The 26561-nt window shown below is 38.1% G+C and overlaps 2 protein-coding genes across 4 annotated transcripts; both read left to right on the plus strand.

Moving 5' to 3' along the window:
- Positions 1–23927, plus strand: LOC132311882 (uncharacterized). Of its 3 annotated transcripts, XM_059810027.1 has the most exons (9): positions 1–351; positions 3241–3438; positions 3586–3708; positions 5124–5161; positions 5248–5416; positions 15216–19259; positions 19353–19478; positions 20772–20908; positions 23651–23927. In XM_059810027.1, exons 1-9 carry the CDS (start codon positions 253–255, stop codon positions 23886–23888), a joined length of 5172 nt encoding a protein of 1723 aa, XP_059666010.1. In that variant the 5' UTR covers positions 1–252; the 3' UTR covers positions 23889–23927. The 3 variants fall into 3 exon arrangements, with proteins under 3 accessions (XP_059666010.1, XP_059666011.1, XP_059666012.1); XM_059810028.1 differs by lacking the exon at positions 1–351 and having other exon boundaries at positions 3323–3471; XM_059810029.1 differs by lacking the exons at positions 1–351; positions 3241–3438; positions 3586–3708; positions 5124–5161; positions 5248–5416 and adding an exon at positions 14848–15008.
- A 1315-nt stretch (positions 23928–25242) lies between these two features.
- LOC132311883 (histone H2B.3-like) lies at positions 25243–25961 on the plus strand. Its single transcript, XM_059810030.1, has one exon. The coding sequence runs from the start codon at positions 25340–25342 to the stop codon at positions 25742–25744; it is 405 nt and encodes a 134-aa protein (XP_059666013.1). The 5' UTR covers positions 25243–25339; the 3' UTR covers positions 25745–25961.
- The last annotated feature ends 600 nt before the right edge of the window (positions 25962–26561 follow it).

Genomic DNA, 26561 nt, shown 5'->3' on the forward strand with positions numbered 1-26561 from the left:
ACAAAAATGAATAATGCAGAACCACCTCAGCAACCAAATACCACTACTAGTAACAGCTAACGCTTACTCTCTCTCTCTCTGTCCTGAACCACACTTCACGCTGTTCCTTTCTCTCTCTAGAATACATACCGCAAAAACGCTCTCTCTCTCTCTCTCTCTCTCTCTCTCCAGAGTACAGATTCATATACATGAATGTATATATAAAGATTTCGTTGAATGAGAGAAGAAGTTGAATGAAGCGAGAAGGCGATTATGAAAGAGAGAATGTTCAGGCTGCATAGACACAAGTCAGAATCCGTCAAGTCTGGAGAGAGAATCGATTTCAACTTCTCCAACATTCAGGCTATTCAGGTCTCCTCTCTTTCTCTCTAGGACTGCCTATCTCTCTCTCTAACTGCATCTTCATATAGATTTTACCTCTATCTGCTTTTCAATCAGTGTTGCTTCAAATCTGCTGTTTCATTGCGAGAACATATTCAATTACACACAAAAAAAAAAAAAAAAAAAAAATTCTTCATCAAGTAATTTACCAATTCTAGAACCTTGTTGAAAGAATTGAAGTACAAGTAGACTCTAAACCCGAACAGGCTTGCAAGGATTGGTGTTCAATTACACAATTCTTTACACATTCCGTTGATGTCTCGATTATCATTATGTTTACACTTTTGTTTTAACCCTTTATCAATAAATAGCAACTTTAATTATAAAATTAATAATTTATAGGAAACTACCCACGTGTACTCTCTCACTTCGTCTCTGTAACATGGGCTGAATTTCTTTGATAACTAGGCTGTATGGTGCATTCTTTTATTATTATTATTATTGTGTAAATAAAATACTGGTAAGCTTCGAAGATAATTGCTGTTTTTTTAAGTCTAAACAAGGGATTAATTTTTCTTTTTTATTTGGCGTTTTTTTTTATTTAAAGTTTTGACTAATTAACTGTTGGAAACTGTAAATACTTACCCAAGGTTCTTTCACAATTGAAAGATTATTAGTTCTTGAACATTCAGCTAATTGCTTGATTTATTGTCAATCACGTTTTTGGTGTGGTATGTCTTTGATGTGACTGGATGACACTGGGCAAGTGCCAAGCGGTAATGTAAGAGAATTTGTAATCATAATTTTCAAGGTAATATAACAAGGAATTTTTATTGGAGATGTGAGTATGTAAACAAATAAAGATTTTTTTTCCCCCCGAAATATTGGATGTTTATTGAATTAGTGTTTTATCCATTTTATAAAAATTGTCAGAAAAATATAGATGTATATTTAAATATGAAAACCCTTATCTTGTAGGAATCAGTATGAGGTAATATTCTCACTAAAGTCTTTGATTTTAAGTTTGCTCATTCTTGCTTTTAGTTCATTATGATTATACTTTATACCCAATTGAAAATCAATGGCAATCCTCAATACTTTCGCTCTTTGAGACTTAATATCTCCTTTACTGTTAACATTGCCAATTTATGGATCCTCCTATGGTTGGTCACAGTGAAGCTCTTTAATTTTTCTATATTTAGTGATTATGACGAGTGATATTCTGAATATTTAAGTCCTTTAAATAATTGATATGGTTATCTCATGCTAGGTCCTTGGACCGCGAAGAAAATTGAAAAGGCTTGTGCCATTGCTGAAAATTTATTTTGTTGAGTATTATGCAGTACAAGACTTTACCATCACGTCTTCTTTGTCATGTTGAAGTTTTTACCAACCTCTCATATTGTATTATGGTATTGTCAGTGCCTTTTCGTGACTGAAAACTTGTCTTTAGGCTAGTAGTCAATCATAGAATTAGACTAGACAAGCTCAGCCTTCAACCTTCTATCTAATTGACCAAGTTTGAAAGGGTAGTTGGGAACAGTAGAGAATAGAAAATCAGAAAACAAGCAAGTTTATTCATTTATGATACAAGACAATATTACCTTGGAGGAGGAAATCCTCTAAAGTTTATGGAGGATCTTGATCTTCCCTTGAACTGATCATCTTTATGTCATTATCCTATTACCATGGAACCTATATTCTCTGCTTCTTGGAATGAATTTCTGTTGTGGCTTTTTTTAGAGCATAATAAATAAAAAATGCCGGAAAAAATTCAACCCGAGAGTTTATCCTGCAAATTCAGGGTTGGAAGGAGTAAGCTGGACACAATCACACAGACCTAGTTTCTGTCATTATTTGAACAAAGTGACTACATATCTTAAACCTGCACTCGCACACTGGCAGCCCAAGCTTTTACTGTTGCAACATAAAATTCCATCTCTAACATGAATATGTAAAATGAGTTTACTCTCTAGTAACTGCTTAGAAGATTCTTGCATTCAGTTCAAAGGATCATATACTTACAGTTTTCCAGTAGTACCATCCTTGGTCTTGAATAAGATTCATTAAGCCTATCGTCCATAAGCATGTACTTGAATAATAGTCATCGGCCATTGAGAAATATTAACTCAAAAAATGACATTGTTTGAATTTACATTGATTACTGTTACAATTAGGGAGTTTTGGATTCTGACATAAAAAAGAGAAAAACAACTAAGATGTTCTCATCAAAGCATCAACACATCTGCTGCTAGGGAGTCTCTTCAGAAACAGAGGAAGTGTGATGCCGTGGCAGAGCCACGATTTTGATTTCTCAATGGGGGAGAGGGGGGTGGGGGTGACTCACCTGTGTGGGAGTGTAACAACATTTTGCCTTTTAGTTCCATTACAATATGAAATTGTAATTTAAGAACAACAATAGAACAAATGAGGTTTCCCAAATATAAGCATACTTTTTCACAGTCATTATCCAATTATTTCTTCTAATGAACTATGCTAAGTCACCATAGGTTGTTTAGTTATGGCTCAAGGAAATTATGACAAATACAATAGAGTTAACTGGAATGGATCCTTCATCCAGTGTATTGTAAATAGAGGCTAGAGCGCCCTAGCAAACTTTGCCAATGTCACTTCAAGATCCACTCTAGCTGCAGTCACGACAAGTGGTTTCGGTTTTGGAGTAAAGATAGGTACTGTTATTACTTTTAATTGATTGAAACTATCACAAGCTATTGATTTATTAGACAGTTTAATGGACACTCATAATTTAGTGTCTGCGACAGGTCGGTTTATGCTACTTTTGTCTTCGCTACCGGAAATCTATGCCTAATTTGTTTCCATTTTCCATTTATTTTAGCTTCCCTGTTTCTTAAAATATTTATCTTCAATTTTTTTCTCAACATAACTTTCTGCTTGAAGGTGCCTAAAGGATGGGACAAGCTTTCTGTGGCTATGGTCTCTGTGGAAACAGGGAAAACTATCAGCAAATCAGGGAAAGCATCTGTAAAGAATGGAGCTTGTCAATGGACAGAGACTTTATCAGAGTCAATATGGATTTCTGGGGATGATCCTTCAAAACAACTCGAGCAATGCCTTCTCAAGCTTGTTATTGCCATGGTCTAATGCCTTAGTTGATTGTCAATAATTTTGGTTGTTTTTTATCTGAATCTGAAAGCTGTGTGCCTACCATCATTGTTCTCAATTTTTTATTTCTTTTGCTTTTAATACTTAATAGTAAAATCAATCCCTGTCGGCTTATTGTAGGGATCGTCTAGGTCTGGTGTGCTTGGAGAGGCTACAATCAATCTGGCAGGTTACATGCGTTCAAAAGCTTCCGTTCGCATATCGTTACCTTTGAAAAAATGCAAACATGGAACATTTATACAAGTGAGTTTTCTCCAAGCGCTTCTAAATTCTATTATTAATTTACTGATCAATGATGCCAAAAGTTTACTACTGTATCAAGAATCATTGCACAAATGTTGGATAGTTTTCTCTGTTAAGAATATAACCTCTTTACTGATGGCGGGGACCAGCCCTTTTTTGGTAACCATATTAAACTGACTTGTTACCTTCATGTCTGTGTAAATGAATGTCTACTTCTAAGTTTTCAGCCTTAGATTTCATTTGACCATTCAATCAAGCTTGTCTGGTATGATATGATATAAGGGCATCTCTCTTCAATTATTCGCAATGGAATTTATTAGCTTTCCTCATTTTATTTTATCTTTCACTGTTAATAAACACCAAATTATTCTCAAATAAGAACCTTTTGAAACCTTGATGGCTTTTCTTCATTTTATTATCCTGATCTGGTGCTTTGCTGTATATTTTTCTCTACTGATTTTAGGTTATGATTATATGGAGAAGTTAGTCAGTTACAACTCATGACTAACTTACACATCACTCAGCCTGTTCACAAGAGCATTGTTTTCCGTAGAACATTACATGTTTTACTCCAGATATGTTTTTGTACAGACCCCATAGCTGACAAATGCAGCTTTTGCCCATCTCCTAAAGGCAGGAGCTACCATCTCACTTACACATCAAACTTTCTTTCCAACAATAAAATAACCTTAACCCGATGAGCCTAGTAACCTCGACTTCAATGCGCAGTCCAAGCCTGTCTGTTCAAGACAGATTCTGCACACCATTTTTGGTGGTGGATCTAACTTTTGCCTTATTCTCTTCCATAAGGGTTGATGTACGTTGGTGGATCCATAGTTATGCTGGAGGCAACAAGTTGATAATTGCAAATAGGCTATTTCTGCCATAATTTCTCCTATTTTCTTAATCTGGACAAGCAAATAAATCATCGAGTGTCGTGTTTGTGTTTTTATGGCTATAGAAATAAAATGTTTATTTAGAAAAAAAAAAAAGAATTTTTAACTATTCAAATTAAACCTAGTCCAGTTAGATCCAAGCAAAATTTACTAGGATGTTAGTCTCTATGATTTAATATGGTTTATCAGATTATATGCATTATAATTGAAGAATCCTATTACCCCATAGCAATTTGGTATCCGATTACTTACATATCTTACTGATTTCAACATTGTACATAAATGTGTGAAGGTGTGGAATCAGTCCTTCAATGCTTTTTGACATGTATGTGATGTTAAACCCAAGGTTTTGAAGTTGGGGTTGAACTTCAATCATTCAAGGAAATGAATTTTTGTAATGGAAATTAAGGTTTTAGAAATTTATAACTGGAAGTGCACACAGTTAAACATGGTTTGTAGCTTAAAATTGAATGTATAACTAAAACCCAGTCGTCTTTTTTTTTTTTTTTTTCTCTGCAGATTGAAATTCAGTGCGTAACACCTAGACCAGAAATCAGGTTTGCTATTTAATACGGAAATTAACTTTGTTTCAAAATTATTAATTTTCTTTTGTGGTTGTAAGAAGTTACTACATAATTTACAGGGATGAAAACTGGCAAGAAACAAATTCATACATGGAAGATGCAATTTCAGATTATGACGACATAGACAACAAATCGGATGTGTCTGGTTGTACATTCGCTAGGAGTGTTGGATCTTCCTCAAGTAACCATTTGGAAAATACATCTCACCCAGGAGAACTTGGTAGCAGGGTATGGTCACTAACTTTCTTATAATAAGGTTTATTCTATTTCTATAACTTCTATTTAGACCTGTATCATTTTTCTTTGGGTTAAATGCATAAAACCCCCCTACACTATAGATTTTGTGCATAATGACCCCTCTTTTTTAACATGTGCATTGTCAGTCCCTTTTTTTCAAAAAATGTGCAAAAAACCCCCTCTGACCACTTTTTGGTCAAAATTGACATAAAGTAAATTTAGAAACCCTATTTTGCCATTTTATCTTCCTATTATGCCCTTTTCTAAGGGACACTGCTTCTCTCCATATTACACCCCTCACCACAACCAGTGGCGCAGCACAGCCACCACCCAAATCGACGGTAGCTGGCATCACCTCCACCGGTGGCGGCAACACCCATCTCGTAACAGCCACCATTATCGCCACCCCTCAACCACCAGCAGCGCCATAACCGCCATCCCCAACCCCACCACCACCATCATCCTCACCACAACTGCCACCACCACTATGTCTATTCTGGCCATTCAATTCAACCCCATAGCCGGTGGTGAAATCTTCATAGCTAAGGTTCGGCGCCGATCTGCTAAGTTGACTCAGTGTGTCATCGAACAAAGCCACATCACAAACCCACTTCATTTAAACTCCTCATCTACCGTAAGCAAAGCAATTTAACCCTTCATCCTCGTATCACTTTCGCCATATATATAATATGGGTTTGAATTGCAACACCCCATCAAACTCTCTACAAAATCCATCACAGATGAAGACTACAGTCCCCACACTCAAAAACCACAACACTGCCACAGCACCGACACCACCGGCCACCACAGCACTGCCACAACAATTGGCTGCAGCGGCTACACCACCACAGTCCCCGCACTCAAAAACTACCACCCCACACCCAAAGCTACCACCCTTACCACTACGTAGCAATGGTCGTCGCCAAAAATCTAGCCTTCAACACCACAATATGTGGCGTTTCCTGACCCCTACAGCCACAACCACCATCCCCACCACCCACAATCACTGTATTCAGGCTTAAGAACCACGCCAATGATCTCACATTTGTCCAGGAACAAGTTTCGGCGAACGAGCTGACTTCAGCGACACTCGCACAACTTTCATCAAATCCATCCATGGCAAAGAGAATAACCGGTCATCGATCTTCAGCAACGACTTACTGGATCTTGGTTCTCATTGGAGTTTGATTCAGTCCTGCCCGGAACGTCATCTGAACCTTGTCATCATCGGAGTTTGGTCCTCGCCGGTAATATCAGTTTCAGAGTCCATGGCTGATGTTCTGTTTCGACCATCCTTGCTCGCTGGTTCTACCGTCGTTCAATGCTCGCCAATTCAAACCCATTTGCCATTCAGTTCTTGCTCACCAGCTCAGTTCGCATCTCGCCACCAATTCAGTCCTTGTTCCTCGCTGGTCAGTTTGCTCCCGCCGTTGGTGTCCCCAGAGAAAAGGATAAGACTCGGCTGAATCCTTTTGTCGGTTCATTCTTTGGCCGCCATCCGGTCTCGCCTGTTCCATTCTTTCTCCTCACTAGTAAATATTTGTGTATGTATGTGTGTGTGTGTGTGTATATATATAATATATATATATATATACACGGTTCAATTCCAAGCACCCAAACACCACCACCATCTTCAGAATTGTGTGTATATATGTTTGATCGAATATATATATTTGAAGTAAAGGATGGAAGGTGGTGGAGGGGTTGGCCTGACACAATACCGGCAGAGGTGTTGGCATGAAACGATGGAGAACCCCCCAATGATGGGGTTTGGGAGTTTTCTAAAATAGTAATTTTATATTATTTGATTTTTTAAATATGATTTTATTTTACTAATGTTAGAATATTTTGGGTCATTATGTAATTACATATAGTTGATAGGGTCATTGTGTAATTAGCTAAGTCCTGTACTCTATATAAGCCACTGTACTAGGGTCTGATATGAATGAAAATACACATTATGTATCCACTGTGTTATCTCTCTCTCTCTCTAGTCACAACATGGTGTCAGAGCGGTACGAAACAATGGGAAAACTAAGATTATGGTTGTGATTGCATTTGTGGCGTTCTTCTACAGATCAGAATCGAGATCGAAGTTGATTCTGTTCTTCGCGACAGGTTTGGCCGTCATTCTGGATTGGCGATCGGAGGTTTGAAGCTGTCGGAGGTTTGAAGCTTCTTGTCTGTCGTTCTCAAATCTGAAGCCCTTTGTTTTGTAGGCTGAGGCTGCCTTGGTTGTCGCAAGTTGCAGAGGTTGCATCATCGCGAACCCTTTCTGCTTGGTTATTAAATCGCCGATTGTGTTGGGTTACTGTCGTCACCGCTGCAAGGGCTAGGGTGTGTACTAGCCTTGATTCTTCATTGCGAACCTTGGGTGATTGGAGTTTATGGTCGGTGGCATAGATCTGGTTCTTGTCGGCGTTGATTGTGAAGGAAAAAAGTGGTGTTTGGCTGCAGGCGTGAAGTTATTCCAACCTTGGATTACTAAAACCGGAATAGCAAAGAACTGGTTTTGATTTAGCCCGTTTGCCCAGATCCGGCCCGCCTGCCCAGATCCGGCCCTCCTGCCCAGATCCGGCTCGTTTGCCCAGATCCGGCCCGCCTGCCCAGATCCGGATTCAGTTTTTTTTTTTTCCCCAGGTTCGGTTTTCTTCTCTGTTTGTCCTTTTCCATGGCTGCTGCCGGTTCCGACCTGTTTTCTTCTACTTCTTTCAATCCTCCCATAACTTCTGTCAAGCTCAATGGCAAGAACTATATTTTATGGGCCAAGTCCGTAGCTATTTTTCTGAAAGCCAAAGGCTTTGGCTCTCATTTGGTAAAGGATAAGCCTAAAGAAAGTGATGCAGATTTCAGTTCATGGGACCAAAGGGATGCTCAGATAATTTCCTTAATGCTGAATTGTATTGAACAAGATATCAGCTCCCACCTGTTGTATTTGGATACTGCCAAGGAGATATGGAATCGCCTCCAACAGCTATATTCAGGTACTGGTAATATCACCAGAATTTATGAGGTGTGAAGACAATTCTTTGACCTCCGGCAAGGTACTCATAGTCTTGCAGAATACTTCTCCCAGTCAATGGGAATTTGTGAAGAAATGAACTTGTATCAGCCTATCACCTCTGATGTAAAGAGCATGCAACAACAACGTGAGGATTTTAATGCTGTTCGGTTTCTCACGGGGTTGTCACTTGAATATGAATCAGTTCGTGTACAGATTTTGGGTAGCCCTACACTTCCCTCTCTTCTTGATATGTTCTCTAGACTCCAGCGTGCTACTTTATCTAGTGGCGCTTCTGGGAGTGCTTCAAGTGGTGTCACTGCTCCTCCTAGCAGTGAACATTCTGCATTAGTTGTGAACCAGGGTGGTTATCAGCCTTCTCGTGGCGGTGGCGGTGGCGGTCGGTTTACTCGTGGTCGTGGTCGTGGTCGTGGCAGAGGTAGAGGCAGAGACTCAAAACTCTGCACTCACTGTGGTCTTACTAATCACACTGTCAGTTACTGTTGGGATCTTCATGGGAAACCACCACCTTCTTCCTATGCACATCAAGTAACCTCTAATGAAGGGGATTCTTCTTTCTCTGCTACACCAAATGCTTCACAAGTGGCTGCTCCACAAGTGGCTGTTGAGCCTGCTATGGTCACCATGACAGTTTCCCGCGATGAGTATGCTCAGTTTATGTCTCAACAACGGCCTTCCACCTCATCTTCCATGGTTTCCTTTGCCCAATCAGGTAGTGCACCTGCATGTCTCTTATCCTCTCGTCAGAGTCCCTGGATTCTTGACTCTAGTGCATCCGATCACATGACTGGTAGTTCTCATCTCTTATCTAATTTTCAGTCTGTTTCTTCATCACAAAGTGTTATTCTTGCTAATGGCTCCTCCACTAAAGTTTTGGGTGTGGGAACCACCCAACTCACGTCCTCTATGTCCCTTTCCTCTGTATTATTATTCCTCAATTCCCTTTTAATTTGATGCCCATTAGTCAAATTACTAAATCTCTTAATTGATCTGTTACATTTTATCCCTCGTGTTGTATTTTTCAGGATCTCAAGACGATGAAGAAGATTGGTACGGGATATGAAGTAGGTGGCTTGTATTACTTTGATATTGGGCCAACTCCCACGGCTCTTTAATCATCTTTGTCTCCTTTCTAGTGGCACTGTCGTCTCGGCCACCCATCCTTATCAGTTTTGCAGCGTCAAGTCCCCAGTCTTAGTCTTAGTCGTGTTGAGTCCATGCCTTGTGAAGCATGTCAGTTTAGTAAGCATTGTTGTGTATCTTTCAAACCGAGAGCTACCAATCGTGTTGCTAGTCCTTTTCAGTTAATTCATTCAGATGTATGGGGCCCAATAAAACATATTTCTCTTAATGGATTTCGTTATTTTGTGACTTTTGTGGATGATCATTCTCGTATGACTTGGTTGTTTTTAATGAAAAATCGTTCTGAGTTATTCTCTATTTTTCAAATATTTCGCAAAGAAATCAAAACTCAATTTGAATGTTCCATTAAAGTTTTACGTTCTGACAATGCCAAAGAATATTTCTCGGACCCGTTTGAGACTTATTTTCATGCTAAAGGCATCATTCATCAATCATCTTGTACTTAATACTCCTCAACAAAATGGAGTAGCTGAACGTAAAAATCGTCATCTCCTTGAAGTATGTCGCGCCCTTTTATTCCATATGCATGTTCCCAAACGTTTTTGGAGTGATGCTGTTCTTACAGCTTGTCATCTCATTAATCGGATGCCTTCATCAGTGTTAAAAGGGCAGTCTCCTCATTCTGTTCTATTTCCTGACTCCGCATTGTTTAATCTTACTCCTCGGGTCTTTGGATGTGTGTGTAATGTCCATAACCTTGGGCCCGGTCTTGACAAACTCGACCCCCGTGCCACTAAGTGTGTTTTTCTTGGGTATTCTCGCACTCAGAAGGGTTATCGTTGCTACAATCCTCATTTTCAGCGCTATTTCACTAGTGCTGATGTCTCCTTTTTTGAGTCTCTCCCATTTTTTTCTGATTCTACTACCCCTCTCGATATTACTCTAGCGTTACCTATGCCAACTGTTTCCTCTCTGCTTCCTGCTTCCCCACCTCCTCGCTCTGTTGTCCCCTTGCGGGTTTATACTCGACGACATCGACTGCCTACTTCGCTCCCTCTATCTCCTTCAGAGTCTTCGGATCCGACGCCTTTACCTGATGATTTACCCATTGCTCTCCGTAAAGGTATTCGGTCGTGTGTTACTGCACATCCCATTTCTAACTTTGTCTCCTACCATAATATTTCCTCCTCTTTATCTTGTTTTTATCCAAAATGTCTGCTACGTTTGTTCCCAAGACTTTGTAGGATGCTCTTTCTAATTCGGATTGGCGTAACGCCATGGTAGATGAAATGGATGCCCTGCACCGTAATCGGACTTGGGATCTTGTTCCCTTACCTCCGGGCTCCAAAACGGTTGGTTGTAAATGGGTCTATACTGTTAAATACCTTCACGATGGGTCTATTGAGCGGTTGAAGGCTCGTCTGGTGGCAAAAGGGTATGCTCAGACTTATGGTATAGACTACGATGAGACCTTTTCTCCTGTTGCTAAGATTTTTTCTATTCGGGTACTTATTTCCATTGCTGCCAATTGTCACTGGCCTTTGTTTCAATTAGATGTCAAGAATGTCTTTTTGCATGGTGACTTAGTTGAAGAAGTTTATATGGAGCAACCACCTGGGTTTGTTGCTCAGGGGGAGTATCGTCACATTGTTTGTCGCCTTAAAAAGGCCCTGTATGGATTGAAACAATCTCCACGGGCTTGGTTTGGAAAATTCTCTGAGGCGGCATTAGAATTTGGTCTTAACAGATGCCAGATCGATCATTCGGTATTTCACCAGCGCACTAAAGCTGGCTTCATTTTTCTTGTGGTGTATGTAGATGATATTGTGATCACGGGTGATGATTCTGAAGGCATTGCTAAGTTGAAGTTGTTTATGCAAAATCGATTCTATACTAAAGACTTGGGTAAACTTAGGTATTTCTTGGGTATTGAAGTTTCTAGATCCAAGAAGAGTAAAAGTTTATCTCAACGCAAATATGTGTTGGACTTGTTAGAAGAAACAGGTATGTTGGGTGGTCGTCCAGTTGATGCTCCTATGGATTCAAATACAAAACTTGTGTCTGATGAGGGTGATTTATTTAATGACCCGGGCAGATTTCGTCGCCTTGTTAGGAAATTAATTTATCTCACTATCACTCGACCTGATATTTCATATGCAGTTAGTGGTGTAAGTCAGTTCATGGGAGCTCCTAGAATGCCACATTGGGTTGCTGTTTTTCGGATTATCCGATATCTCAAGCAAGCTCCAGCTTTTGGGTTACTATATAAATCAAATGGTCATCTCAGGGTGGAAGGTTTTTCAGATGTTGACTGGGCTAGTTCTCCATCAGACAGGCGATCTACTACAGGCTACTGTACATTTGTAGGAGGAAATCTTGTTACATGGAAAAGTAAAAAGCAAACGGTGGTAGCTCGATCTAGTGCTGAAGCTGAGTACAGGGCAATGGCCCATACAACTAGTGAGTTGACTTGGATACAACATTTTCTAAAATAACTTGGGTTGACAGTTGAAACTCCTACTCCATTGTTCTGTGATAATCAAGCAGCTGTTCACATTGCATCAAATCCTGTGTTTCATGAGAGGACCAAACATATTGAAGTTGATTGTCACTTCATTCAAGGAAAAATATTAAGTGGGAGTATCTCTACTCCATTTGTGAAGTCTGAAGATCAGTTAGCTGATATGTTTACCAAAGCATTGGGTCATAATCGGTTAAGGACTATCTGTTCCAAGCTGGGATTATTTAATATATACTTTCCAGCTTGAGGGGGAGTGTTAGAATATTTTGGGTCATTATGTAATTACATATAGTTGATAGGGTCATTGTGTAATTAGCTAAGTCCTGTACTCTATATAAGCCACTGTACTAGGGTTTGATATGAATGAAAATACACATTATGTATCCACTGTGTTATCTCTCTCCCCCCCTCTCTCTCTCTAGTCACAACAACTACCAAGAGGGTATTATAGTCTTTTTATGTCTCAAGGGGGTATTTGCATCAAATCAATAGTATAGGAAGGTTTTAAACTACACAGACGTTTTTGCACTATATCGATCGTACAAGGGGATTTTCTGCAATTGACCCTTTTTCTTTTTAGCTGTCAGCCAAGTTCTTAATCATAATCTCGTGTACTTATTCCTTACCATACCTAAATAATGCAAATTAAATATTTGTTTATTAATTAATTTTGATAGTTTTTTTACTTTGTTTCAAAGTTGAGAGCTATTAGATATTACTGAATTACTGCTAGGACTTCAAGAATTTGGTATTCTGCCATGTGACTAATGGATATCACAATCTTCTATTTCTTTAACGTGTTTCCACTGGTGGACCTAGAAATTTTCACTGGAGGAAGGCAGCAAGGGGATTAGAAGCTAGAAGAATTGTACATAATTGTTTAAAATTATATATATATATATATATATATATATATATATATATATATATAAAACACTAATATATACAAGGGCTAGGCAACAAGGGAACTCGAGTCATAGACATTTAAGGTCCGAGTCCCATGGACATGAGACGCCATCTGGATTTATTAATTATTAATGGATTGTATGTGATAGCCATCATAGGGTTGCTTACCTTGAAATTGAATATTCTGATGTTAAATATAAATTTTAATAAATTATACAAACTTACAAATCATTATCTAACATTTTATTTTAGTAACTGCTTGGAGATGTAAATACAATTGTTCAACTGTGTGACTGGATACAAAATTTTCTTTGGATATTATTTAATCTTTTTTGTTACTTCTATGGGAAAGTTTTTCAGTAAACACTTGAGGAACATCTGAAAATATCTTCTCAAATGGGGCTATGAGGTGAATGTCTTAATAATTCAACGGTCTAGCAAAATTTTTATACGATGCATAGAGTGGCTTAGATGGGTTTGTTTGAAAAATATGAAAAGATTGGAGCCAGGTAAACTGAAATATACAAAGTTTGATGTGTAGTTCATTTAAAAGATCTAGAAAGTTGGAGGAGCGGCTTATTTGTCAAAAATAAGAAAAGTTAGAGATGGGGTTAATTTTGATATGAAAAGTTTAAGCAGGAGCCAATGGAAGTATGAAAAGCTCACTTTGAGGTCATCCTCTTCTTGGATCAGGATATTTTCTTAGGGATGGGTGGTGGAACATTAATTTGAGGCTCAGGTTCAAGTTCTATGAGTTATCACTGATGTAGGTCTAGAATAACTCTGAAACAAAACTGCAACAATTTTCAGGAATTTGGGGGCAACCATGGCCCCTTGCCAACTCTATCAAAAGTCTGTCCAGTATGTATATGAGAAAAACAGGCAATTACTACATTGATTACAAATTTTCAGGAATTTTGGGGCAACCATCTTTTTTGCCTCTGCATTAGTTTTCCAACATCATAATCGACTCATATCTATATGTCCTGTGCAAAAGCAGTTATAAATAAAATAACAGTGCTAAAGTACTCAGACAATTACTATGTTGCGGCTTTTTTATGGAGAGGGCAGGCATATATATTATCAATAAGAGGGTAAGACATCTTCCTATTGAACTTTGGGTGTTTGCTCATGGGACAAGAAAGGTAAAAAGACAACACTTGAAGAAAAAATCCTATAGTTAAAAAAATTTGAACGTACAATCTATAGACGAGAGGATTCTTTCAATTACATAGACATGAGATATAACTTTCAGTACCTTGAATAATTAGATATTAACCCCAAGGGTTGGCTCAAGTGGGTAAGTCACTTTGCCCTGGTGCTTCATGAAGCATCGGGTCTAAGGTTTGATTCCTCTTGGGTGCAAACAATTCCTTGGAGATTTTTTTTTTTTGGGGGGGCGGGGCTAAGCTGTTTGTGTGCATTGGAGATTGTGGAATAACTCCATTGGAAGGAGGAATGCCAATGAGACCACATACCTTGTCAAAAAACAATATTTGAAGGAAAAAGGAAAATCCATGCTAGCTATGATCAAATACAAAAACCACTGGTTCAGTAATTGGTGTGGCTGTTTCAATTGAAATACGGAGATTAAAGAAATATTGAAGTTCCAGGATAACAGCTCACGAAGAAACCCAAAAGAAGAAGGTTGTAATTATATGAACTGGTTTCTTCAGATTGAACTCCTTTTGTTGTGCAAGTTGAGATGCATCACTGTGATCAAAGTAGTAAAGTTCGTCAATCATAGTTGCAGGAATAAATGCTCCAATAAAATTTCATTTTCTATTTTATTTTTGGTGCCAATGATTTGTACCGGTGCTTGACAATTGGCCTTGGTTTTTTTTGGTAGGTAAGTTACTCACACACACATCCATTTTGTCTCTGAGGGGACTTGAACCCTCAACTCTCCATCTGGAAGAGAAGGAAATACCACTTGGACAGATTTAGACCCTATGATTCTTGACAATTGGCTTGTATGAGGAAGGATCTGTCAGCCAGACTTTAGATGAGAATATACACAATCTGTAGCATTTGCTCTTGCTTTACAGTCGGTAGCTTTCGTATCTTGTACTTTATAAAATTATATTATTGTTACATATATCAAATTCCATAAAGTCAAGCAGGGACATCTTGTTTAATCTGATCTTGTTACATATACTTATATCAAATTCCACCTATTTGCACACACTTGGAGTACTTTTACTTCCTAGTTTTGCTTTGCCCTCATGTTGCTTGCTTACATTCTCTTTTTGTAACAGGAAACTAGTTCCTCAGTATCTGGTTCACGTAATAGCTTTGATTCCATGGAGGGTTCCTTAGGCAGGGAAAGTTTTTCATCTCGAAGCAGCTTAAGTGGAGCTGTGAGCAATATAATTGGAAGACAAGAATCAATTGGCTCCCTAAACAGTGCACCTTACAGCCCTTACCTCCTCTATGATTCTCCAAGATCAAATTTTTTATCGAATAATTCAGGGATCCCAGTTTCAGGAAGGCATCTTCAGAATCAAAGAGAAGACTTTGGACGAATGTCACGTGCTATTGCCACTTCACCATTGCGGCATGCTGGCCCCTCTAAAAATTTTCCGGAAGCTGAAGAAGATAGCGTTGGAGAACTTAGGGCAGAAGCTAGAATGTGGGAACAAAATGCTCGGAAGTTGATGCTTGATCTGGAATCCTTGAGGAAGGAATTCGCTGACCAGTCAAAACACTTGGCTAACCTGGATATGGAGCTTTCTGCATCACACACAGAGTCAAATAGATTGAACCAGGAAATTGAACACTTGAAAATCTTGTTAGAGGAATCATTGGAAAAACAAAAAGCTACCGAGGATTTGAAGCTTAAAGCCGACAATTTGGATAATGTTAAAAAGGAACTGGATGATGAGATAGAGTTTCAGAAAGAGTCGAATTACAATTTGGCTCTACAGCTAAAGAAAGCACAAGAATCAAACCTTGAGCTTGTTTCCATTCTTCAGGAAATGGAAGAAACCATAGAAAAACAGAAAAGTGAGATAGAGAACCTTTCAACAGTAAATTCAAAAATTGCTGGTATAGGAACAAAGTATAATTATGGACACGAGGACAATGGAGAAGCAAACTCAAAAAAGGAAGTTTCAATGGAGGAAATGCAGAAGGCCTCTTGTGATTTGGATTGGGTTGGTAGTGCTGTTGAACACCCAATAACAGAGTTGCATGCAGATTATGAACCTGGGGATAACCAGAACTTAAAGCTGGAGATACAACAGTTGCAGGAATCACAAAAGAATTTGAGAAGTAGCATTCTATATTTGGGAAAAATCTTGGAGGACAAAAATCTCGAGTTAGAAGCTGAACGAGATCTCAAGACTCGAACTCTATTGGATTGTGAGACGCAGTGGAGACATAAATTAACTGCAAAAGAGGAAGAAATCGTCTCCTTGGAAGCAAAATTATCGAGAGCACTCAGTGCTCAAGATTCAAATGTAACGGAGTTTGAAAATAGAGGCAATCTCTCTTTAATCAAAGAAATTGAAGCTCTAAAGGAAAAAGTACAGGAGCTTGAGAGAGATTGCAATGAGCTTACAGATGAAAACCTGGAACTTCTATTCAGGCTCAAAGAATCGAGAAAAGATCTTTCAACAAGTGGTGCCACTTTTGATTGTTCATCCACCGAGTGTCCAGCCAATGATTCTTCCATTGCTTCTGAATCTGAAGTACAGAAACTTAAGTCCCAAGTATGCCAACACGAACATGAGATGAAGGAGAAGGAAATCCTTATTGAAGGAATTGCCAGTGACCACTTACAGATTCAATGCATAGATATCGGAAGTAAGTGTACGGACCTGGAGCTCCAGTTGGAAGCTTTAGAAGATAAAACTTGTTGCCTTGATGGTGAACTCTCCAAATGGCGGTGTAAAGCAGAAGAGCAGGAACTTGAAATTGCTTCACCGAGGCTTCAGTTGGAATGTTACCAAGGAGGAAAAACTGGGAGCAAGGAGTATTCTATAGATGTCTGTACAAAGTGTGGGAATTCTGAGTCACAAATTGCCATCGGCATGTACGAAATATTGCCTGCATTATGTCAACAGCTTCAACTTTTCTTCATCAATTTAAAGAAGCAACCGTATACTCTTCATATACCTGTAAATACTGATTGTAATTATGCTATCGATTATTTAGCTATTGCAAATTCGATTACTCAAAAAGAGCAGGTTGCCACCTTCTTGGACAATTTAATTCAGCTGAACAATTTATTTGAAACAAGGATTACAGTGTCTGAGGGTGATCTTCAATGTAGTGAAGAAGAAATCAGAGCGAGAATTACAAATGCTAGCGAAGTCCTGAATAAACTGGATGGTGATAATTTGGAGAAAAATACCCTCGTCTTTTCTAGTCAAGAACCAAAAAGCTTGAATGAGAAACTGGAATCAAGAGTTGCAGATCTGAGTAATGAACTTTTGGCTAAAGATGTTGGGATAGGAGAGCTTAAGGTTGACCATTTGCTGAAGGAAGAAGAGATCAAAGCTTTAATGCATCACCAAAGGGATTTGGAAAATCAAATTTCTGATCTCAAAAAGACAAAAGGCGAGATGGAGGAAAACATGGATGTTATGCAAAGAGAAGGTAGTACCGCCTCTAAATGCTTGGATGAGTTGAGGAATGATATGATGGTGCTCAGCAGCTGTATGGATTCCCATGTTTCAGCAAACAAGGTTCTTCAAAGGAAAATCTTGGAGCTAGAAAGCAGCAAACAGGAATTAGAGCTCCACTTGTCTGAACTAGAAGAAGAAAATGTGTATTTATCAGAAAGGGTATCTGGCTTGGAAGCTCAATTAAGGTATTTGACTGATGCAAAGGAGTCAAGTCGTTTGGAACTACAGCATTCAGAATCTCATATTATCAATCTCCAGGATGTGATAAGAACATTGGAAAACGAAATGGAGGCACAAAAGATTGATATGAAAGAGAAGTTACAGGACATGCACAAGCAGTGGTTAGAAGCTCAAGAGGAGTGTGAGTATATGAAAAAAGCAAATCCAAAATTACAAGCTACTGCAGAAAGTCTCATTGATGAATGTAGTTCACTTCAAAATTTAAATGGAGAGCTAAGGCAGCAAAAAATTGATCTGAATAAGCGCTGTACTATCTTAGAAAAGGACCTGAGGGAATCAAGAAATAAATTCTCCGACTACTCAGAGAAGATTGATTTTTTAGAAGCAAAATTTTCCTCAATGCTGGAAGAAATTGCCTCAAAAGAGAAAACCTTAAATTCAGAACTTGATGCTCTCTGTCACCAGAACAAAGAACACACAGAAAAAATTATTCTGGAGGAGAGCTTGTTGAATCAAATGTACTTGGCAAAGGCAGTTGAAGTTGAAAACCTTCGACTAGAGGTAACACACCTCACTGGTCAGATATCTGCAACTCATGATGAAAAGGAGAGAACACCTTCAGAAGTCGTACTCAAAATGCACTCCTTGCACGCAGCAGATAAAAGTAGGCTAGAAGCTTCTCTTCAAGAGTTTCAAGGAAAAGTCAAATGGTCTGAAAAAAAGCTTGATACGGTCCAGATGGAATATGAAACAAAGGTTCTAGGGCTAACGGGTGAGCTTGATGCTTCCAAACAAAACCAGGAAGTTCTGATGGCTAACCATGTAAAGCTACTTGGGTTGTTGGAAAATGTCAGATCTAATGAGGAGAAACTTGAAGGCACCATTAATGAGCTTGAATCAAAGCTTAAATCTTCTGAATATGAAAGGTTACAACTAGCAGAAGAAATTTCTAACCTGAAGATTCAATTGCAGAAAATACCATTGCTTCAGGATAAAGTTCTGGCTCTTAAAAGCTCACTCAATGAGACGACATTTGATAATGACAGACTGCGAACTTCATTACAGATGGTATCTGGAGATTATGAAAAATTGATGGTTGAGAGAAATTTATTTGTTCAGAAATTTTCTAGCATGCAGAAAGCTACCTCTGAATTAGAGGACTGTAGACGTAATAAAATTGCACTGGAGGAAAAAATTTTGCGGCTGGAGGGAGATCTAACTGCAAGAGAAGCATTATGCGCCCAGGATGCTGAGTTGAAAAATGAGTTTGGTCGGATAAGAAGAGTAAATAGCCAATTCCAGCGGAAGATAAATTTTCTTGAAGAGGAAAAAGAAGAGTGGCTGAAGAGAGCTCAGGCCCTTGAAGAGGAACTGAAGGAGAAGAAAGAAGTAAAACAGGATCATATCGAGTACTGTAGTAACCAAATTCCTGTTTATCCTGGATCCAATGCTACAAGTATTTCTGTTGATGAAGAATTGAAGCTTCCAGAGGTTTGTATAGCTACTCTCCTATTAAATCTTAATATGTTGTTCTGAGAATTTAATAAGAAAAATGGATTCATATAATTGCTTCTAAATTGACAGAAACAAGAAGAGGACAACGTTATTCAATTCAGCAAAGATCAACTGAAACCATCAATTGACACTGATCAATTACAACAGTCTTCAAAAAGTCAAGACAAACAAGGTTTTGTTCGACACAAGAGACAGGTTAATATTATTACTCTCTCCTGTGCTGTACTCCATATATATAACTTCATCAATATCTTTCTATGGGAAAATTAGTTCTTTATGGTTTTATTTGATGTTGGGAGGTGTGATTCGAACTCCAAGTTCAGCCTCTGGTGCTCCCCTGAAGAAGAAAATGGTAAAATTCCTTCGTCTTCTTCAGATTATTATCTACCCCAGCAGAAATGAGCTTCCAATCCACTAAGATCTCTTCCTGAATCTCCGTTTCTATTGTGTTGAATCTCTCTCATCCAACTTTAGATTCTCCAAAATTTGATTCTTAGTTATCCAAGTACCTTGTCACTATTTGTTTGGAAGGAAGGAAGGAAGAAGGGTGGAGGGAAGATTGGAAGGAATGAAGAAACTTCCTTCGTTTGGTAGAGAGGAGACAAGGAGAGAAAGGATAATAGGATGGACTAAAATACTATCCCTCATAAATTACAATACTATATCTAGTGATGAGTATATTGGTAAAAACAAAGGGAATAACATAATCTTTTCTCTAGGGATGTTCATCCCCCATTCAATTTTTTTTTCTTTCCTACCGAATGAAGCATTAGAAATGAATCCTTTACTCCTCTTTCAAGAAGATAATGGAACTTAGGAAGTCTTTCAGGGCACTGTAATGCTAGGTAGAAAAAAATTACTAAAAGATTTTGAATAATATATTTAAAAATAATAATTCAACTTCTATGTTTTTCCTAGGAAGATCATTATCTCAGTCAATTACCAAAAAGGAAAAAAAATATCTTAATGGAAAAGAGCACGGTGGTATCTCCATTGATGTTGAGTTTCCAACTATCCAATTTGTACTGTAGAAAATTAGTTTATTATTATTGTAATTTTTTTATTTTTCCATTTTTAATGAGGATAGTGGCATGAAAGTGATCATCCTTGCACTCAAACCCTTGGCATTCAAGCTTTCAATGCCAATATGTAGCCTCCACCCATGGCAGTTATTAATGAGCACCGCTAAGGGAAGGTGGGAGAGAGAGAGAATTTTGTTACAGAAAAAGGTGAAAGTTTTGTTAGTGGAATGTTATGTGTTTGATGGGATATCAATGAAAGGAAAGTTCATCTTTTAAACTAATATGACATGGCTACTAAAAAGGTATATGACCTGTCCCCAAAAAGAAGGAAACAAAAAACTATCAAGACATTAAGTGGGGCACCAGAGGCTAAACTTGAGTGCAAATAGAGCCTTGCTTAATTGTTATAAGAATCTTTTCAAACTTAATTTTTCTTTAGCTTTCCTTGTTCTTTTATTTCTTTCAGGCTGACACTAAACATTGTTATAATGCTGGAAGTTCTCAAGAGATTGCCATTGATACATGTTCAAGGATCCAAGTTCTTGAGAATGAACTTTCTGAGGCATTGGAAGCAAATGACATGTATAGAACCCAGCTTCAAAGGTGAGTATGAAAAAACATCTTCTCATTTAAAGCACTTCATTTCATTGCATCTTCTTACAATTCATGTCAGGGAGATGTTTATTTCCAAAACTCGAGTATCAGTTGGAGTATTTTTATTTATTTATTTTTGCTGTTTTGCATACCCTATTGCAGGAAAAAAAAAAAAAAAAAAAAAAAAAAAAAAAAAAAAAAAAAAAAAAGGGAGAAAAAGAGAGTCAAAAAGCTTATTTCTTGCTATCCTACCAAACACAACAGACAATTCTCAGTTCTTCCAAATTGCCAAAACATCAAACGGCCTCTCTCTCTATCTCTCTCTATCATTTGGATTGTTGCAATGACATTTTGAAGGTTGCAGATAGTGATATTCCTTAAACTTCAGCTAGAATGATAGCTTTGAGATGTAGCGAACAAGAAGAGGAAAAAAGGCTAAAATTAAAAGATTCCCGTGAAGGAGGAGATGCCGTGGAAGACCTGCTTGGACAGTGTCATTTTTGTTGTGAGTGGTATAGGAATGGTTTGGCGTAAGAATATACTTGAGAGCTGGCCCCTTTAGAGATCTAAAAACGCTCTGTTGATTCCTCTGCTTGAGAAGTTTGTCCAAACCATGAGTGTTGATAATTTGAGTGGGAGCATTTGAATATTATATATATAGTGTGTGGCCATTATTTGAGTTCCTGTAATGGGGCAGGTTCAAAGAGGAAGATGGAAGAAAAGTTTCCTGTGTTTGATTATTCAAAATTGGGCAACCCTTCTCCCAAAGTTATGGGGCTATTTTGCCAAGTTACTTAGTTGTCTCGCGCCACAAGGGTTTAGCATTCGATGTGTTTGGACTTTGGAAGCCCTATGTCAAAAACATTCAATGTGTCTTTCTTGCTTTGATCCCGATAAAGTAGAAAGATAGACTCCAGAGTTTCAAATCCTTGAAAGAGAGATGTCCTGAATCACTAGAGGAGGTCCACAGTATGGAAGAAACAAGTGTTTCCACAACTTATTAAGAAGTTCAATACCATAGTTCGAATTATTCCTAGATGAGGTCAACAGTATGGAATAAACAAGTGTTTCCACTACATATTAAGAAGTTCAATACCATAGTTCGAATTATTCCTCCGTTAGCTAAAGCCAAAACTGACAAGGGATAGTTCAGGATTATTGACATGAATGATGATACACTCTCGAAGAGGAATCTGTTGATTCTCTCCTATTTAGTTGGACCATAGTGTTACGAAATTAAACAGAAATCAGATCAAACACACACAACAAGAACACAGATTTTTACTTGGTTCACCAAAAATTAGGCTACATCCAAGGGTTGCATGGATTTCACTATGATGATCAAAATGGCATCGAGTTCAGACTGAATAAATACCCTCGCACTAGGGCAACATAACAAGTGCAGAAATTACCAAAATATCTTACAAAAAATTATGTATCTATCAGGCTCCACACTACCCATCATGTAGGTGCCATGAAATTCTTCAATTTCTTTCGGAAGCAGATTCACATTCAGTAATTAGTTGTGACATTAAGGAATATCTAGAAAAACATTTCAGGAATCGGTTTCAATTCTCTTCAAAAAAAGAGAAGCACTTCATTGTTAATAAATTTAATAAACAATTTTTTTTTTTTTGGACCTACATTACCCCATAGAGATATTGAGGCTCATCTGTATCAGAGGAGCCTGTGTATGAACAATGATTAATTTTACTTCCCTACTTAGCTACTTTAGGTTGGGTGGTAGGTCATGGTGGGGAAGTTATAGACCTGTCCATACATTTTTAGCTTTTTTGTTTAAAAGTATATGGTAAAGGTGCGAAAATAGCAAACCCTTTGTCAGGAGTATGTGCTCAAAGACCTTATGAGAACACCTACTACAATTTTATGCAAATAAAATTAATTTGCTTGAACTGAATGGAAGTTAGGAATACATTCTAGACCAGCTCGCTTGATTTCCATTTTTTCCAAAGTCGCATATTGACAACAAGCGAAAGCTATGAATGTTCACAAGGAACGATAAACAACTTTACAGATAAATTCACAGAGAAAATTTGATATTGTATTAATAATTGGATAGATGATTCTGCTCTCTGCATTACATGTATTTATAATGAAAGAGAATCCTAAATCATAAGGAAACTAACTGCATCAGGAATCCTTAGGAAACCTAATCTCAAAAGGAAATTAACACTAAAAAATAAGCCTAAAAATAAAGTTTATCTAAAAATTCCGGAAAAATAGAGTAAGAAACTAATCAATAAAAACTAATAATTATAAAAATTGAGAGAATTCTGAGTCCATTTAGACCACGAACAAAAATCCCAAATAATCAACAGGCTTCCTAAGGGCTCCTATATGACGGAAAAACTTCATTTTGAGGCCCTAACGGATGGATTTCAGCCGAAAAATGGTGTCATGACAAAGCGGTGAGTATTGCTCATTGGGTTGTTTCCAGTAAAAAAACCTGGTCAAAAAGGACACTTTGCCAATGGCCTAAAAAAAAAATTTCAGCACGCGCATTTGGCCCTCTAGCGGTCCAAACAAACCATATAGGCTTCAGCAATCAGTCCTACATCACTTATATATCCAATAGATCTCTCAGCAAGTCAGCACGCCATCTTTCGAGAAGTGCTCTTTGTCTGTGTGCATGTGCGTGTGCACATGTGCTGATGCCTGTGACGTTAAAATAAATTCTTAGTCATGTATGCAGCAATTCTAACAGGTTTTCTTCCTGCTGCTTTGGTTCAGTTTGATGTCAGAGAAAAAAATCAGTTCATCAGATGCGCCGGAGAAACTAAAACTCGAAGATAAAGCAATCAATAGAAAGGGAAATGAAGAGAAGACAGCTTTGCTGGAGGCAGAGTTAAGAGAGATTCGAGAACGCTATTCTCACATCAGCCTCAAATATGCAGAGGTAGAAGCTCAGCGTGAGGAACTTGTGATGAAGCTCAAGGTTGTCAACAGTGGAAGGAGATGGTTTTCATAAATTCAGGTCCTTTTTTTTTTTCTTTTTTTTTTTTTGGGGGGGGGGGGGGGGGGGGGGGGGAGTTGGGGGTGAATTTTTCTCTCATTTTCTCAAAGTTAATAATATACACGGGTGATACTTGATAGAAGAAAAAATATGCATATTGTTCAAAGGAGGATAAGAGTCAGTAGAAGAGGCTGCTTGTAACAATAAACAAGTTGAGGAGAATAAATGAAAATGTCTTATGGTATTTGTGGGAAAATCTTGGAAATTTCTGTGCCAGATAGGTATATTGAATTATTGATTGTTGTTGCAGCACTAAAGAAAACTAAAAATATCCCAAAACTATGCAGATTAACTATGTTAAACTCGGTTAGGAGAGCCCTGTATTGGTATATTTGCAGAACAAAATGGTGAGTCAACACTAGAGAATGAAAACTCATTCGAAAAAAAAGGCATATCAACTTTATATCTTTAACAACTTCAATCGCATGTCAAGGTAAAGGAAATGAGGCTTCGCAGGTTAAATTGGCCATTTTGATAGGCAGGGCCGCAGGGGTGGAGCCAGTATAATGCCTGGGGCACATGCTCCCCTGGCCTGGCCTCCCCTTATTTACTCTTTAAATTTCTTTAATTTCCTTTTTTAAAAAGTCAAATTTTCCTTATTCTTTCATACTCTAACTCGTTTCTTTCAAAGTCCTATCATTTTTCTCTCTTTTTCTTCTTTTCGGTGTTTTTTCTTAAAATTCTTCAATTTTTTTCCCTTCACTATGCCCCCGAATTTAAATCCTGACTCCGTCCCTATTAATAGAGATAATAAAATACTTGTATATATATATTTATTATCCTGACAAGAAAAACACACCCACTTTATTATAGAATTGAAACATTCTACTTGACTCTATCATGAATGTGTTGGAGCTCGGAGATTGGTTGTGGGGGGAAAAATATGTGAGATAGTTATATTACTTGCCAATGAAAAAAAAAAAAATCGAAATTGGACTGCGAAAATGGAGGCCCACTACAGTCACTAAAAGCCTGGAATCCAAGACTAACTTGCCCTAACTCTACTACTGGGCCTACCCAACAACACCAGCTAATCGAACCACTACGCGAGGCCCAAATCACATACGGAGATCATATTTTAAAATAAGCCCCCGGCGCACATTAGTTCCACGTACTTCAATTTTAAACAACCGCCAAATCTGAGAAAGTGTACCAACCAAAAAAACTAGAGCATACGAAACTCTACTTCACATTTCATTCAAACAATCCCCACCGTCCATTCCAATCTAACGGTTGACATCCACGATCCGCGTCACGCGAAACCAACCAATCAGAACTCTCGATTATACATATATATAAACAACCCACCCTCATCTCATCAATCCACAGTTCTCAAGCTTCATCGTCCTCGTTTTCCTTCGATTTTCTCTCTCTCTCTAGAATTCCCCTCGCTTTCTCTCTCTTAGATGGCCCCCAAGGCGGAGAAGAAACCAGCGGCGGAGAAGGCACCGGCGGAGAAGAAACCGAAGGCGGAGAAGAAGCTGCCGAAGGAGGCGGCGTCGTCGGAGAAGAAGAAGAAGAGGTCGAAGAAGAACGTGGAGACCTACAAGATCTACATCTTCAAGGTCCTGAAACAGGTCCATCCAGACATCGGCATTTCGAGCAAGGCCATGGGGATCATGAACAGCTTCATCAACGACATCTTCGAGAAGCTCGCTCAAGAGTCCGCCAAACTCGCCAGGTACAACAAGAAGCCCACCATCACCTCTCGCGAGATTCAGACCGCCGTCAGGCTCGTCCTCCCCGGTGAGTTGGCCAAGCACGCCGTCTCCGAAGGGACCAAGGCCGTCACGAAGTTCACCAGTTCTTAAAATCTAGGGTTTAATTGTTCATTGTTGTGGTGATCTTTGATCATGAATTGATCAAATTAGGGTTTTATTTGAATGTAAAGGTTATAAGTCGTTGATTTAAGTTCGTATGGCCACTGATGAATTAAGTTCCGATTTTATTTCAAATCTACACCGAGTGCTTTGAATTGATTACATTTGAAAGCATTTATGAATCGACAAGTTCTGGTTTTGAATGTCAGTGGCGCATTATAGCAGTGTTCGGTGAAATATTTTCTGGAATGTGATTGATGATTTGTTTTCATATAAATTTCGGTGGCGCAATTTAGAAAAGTTGAGGTTTTGGTACCAATGATAAGAACTTGATAGGTGTAAGGCGATGAAATATTTTTGAGTTTGCAAGGGCTAATATTATTTGTAGAAATAATATGTGAAGGAAATTGGTTTATTTATTTATTTTATTTTATTATTATTATTTTTTCTGCATCTTTCATCGATTGGTTAATTAGTAACTCAATTTGATATTTGATACTATGGGTTTTGTGGCGGGTGATATAGGGTGTGTGTTTTTTTTTCCGATGACCAAAAAAAAATGATGGTAAATAAATAAGTGAAAATTAAATTTAAGTGTGATTGATATAATTTTAAAAAATTGTTCTATTTAAAATGCGCTGATGTCTGCTCTTTGTAGTTCGAAAGTCCCTTAATGTGAATAAGGGGATAACCTCGTTAAATACAATGAATTTAGCTTACTCGCAATTGAAGATACAGATCAAGAAATTGAATTTCAATTATTTGTGGAAACATATCAATTAGTAGAACCGTTGATAAAAGAAAGAGA

The sequence above is a fragment of the Cornus florida genome, unplaced genomic scaffold (genome assembly GCF_030987335.1).
Source record: "Cornus florida cultivar Cherokee Brave unplaced genomic scaffold, ASM3098733v1 CherokeeBrave_3.0.0_Hap2_Chr06, whole genome shotgun sequence".
Classification (NCBI taxonomy): Eukaryota; Viridiplantae; Streptophyta; class Magnoliopsida; order Cornales; family Cornaceae; genus Cornus; species Cornus florida.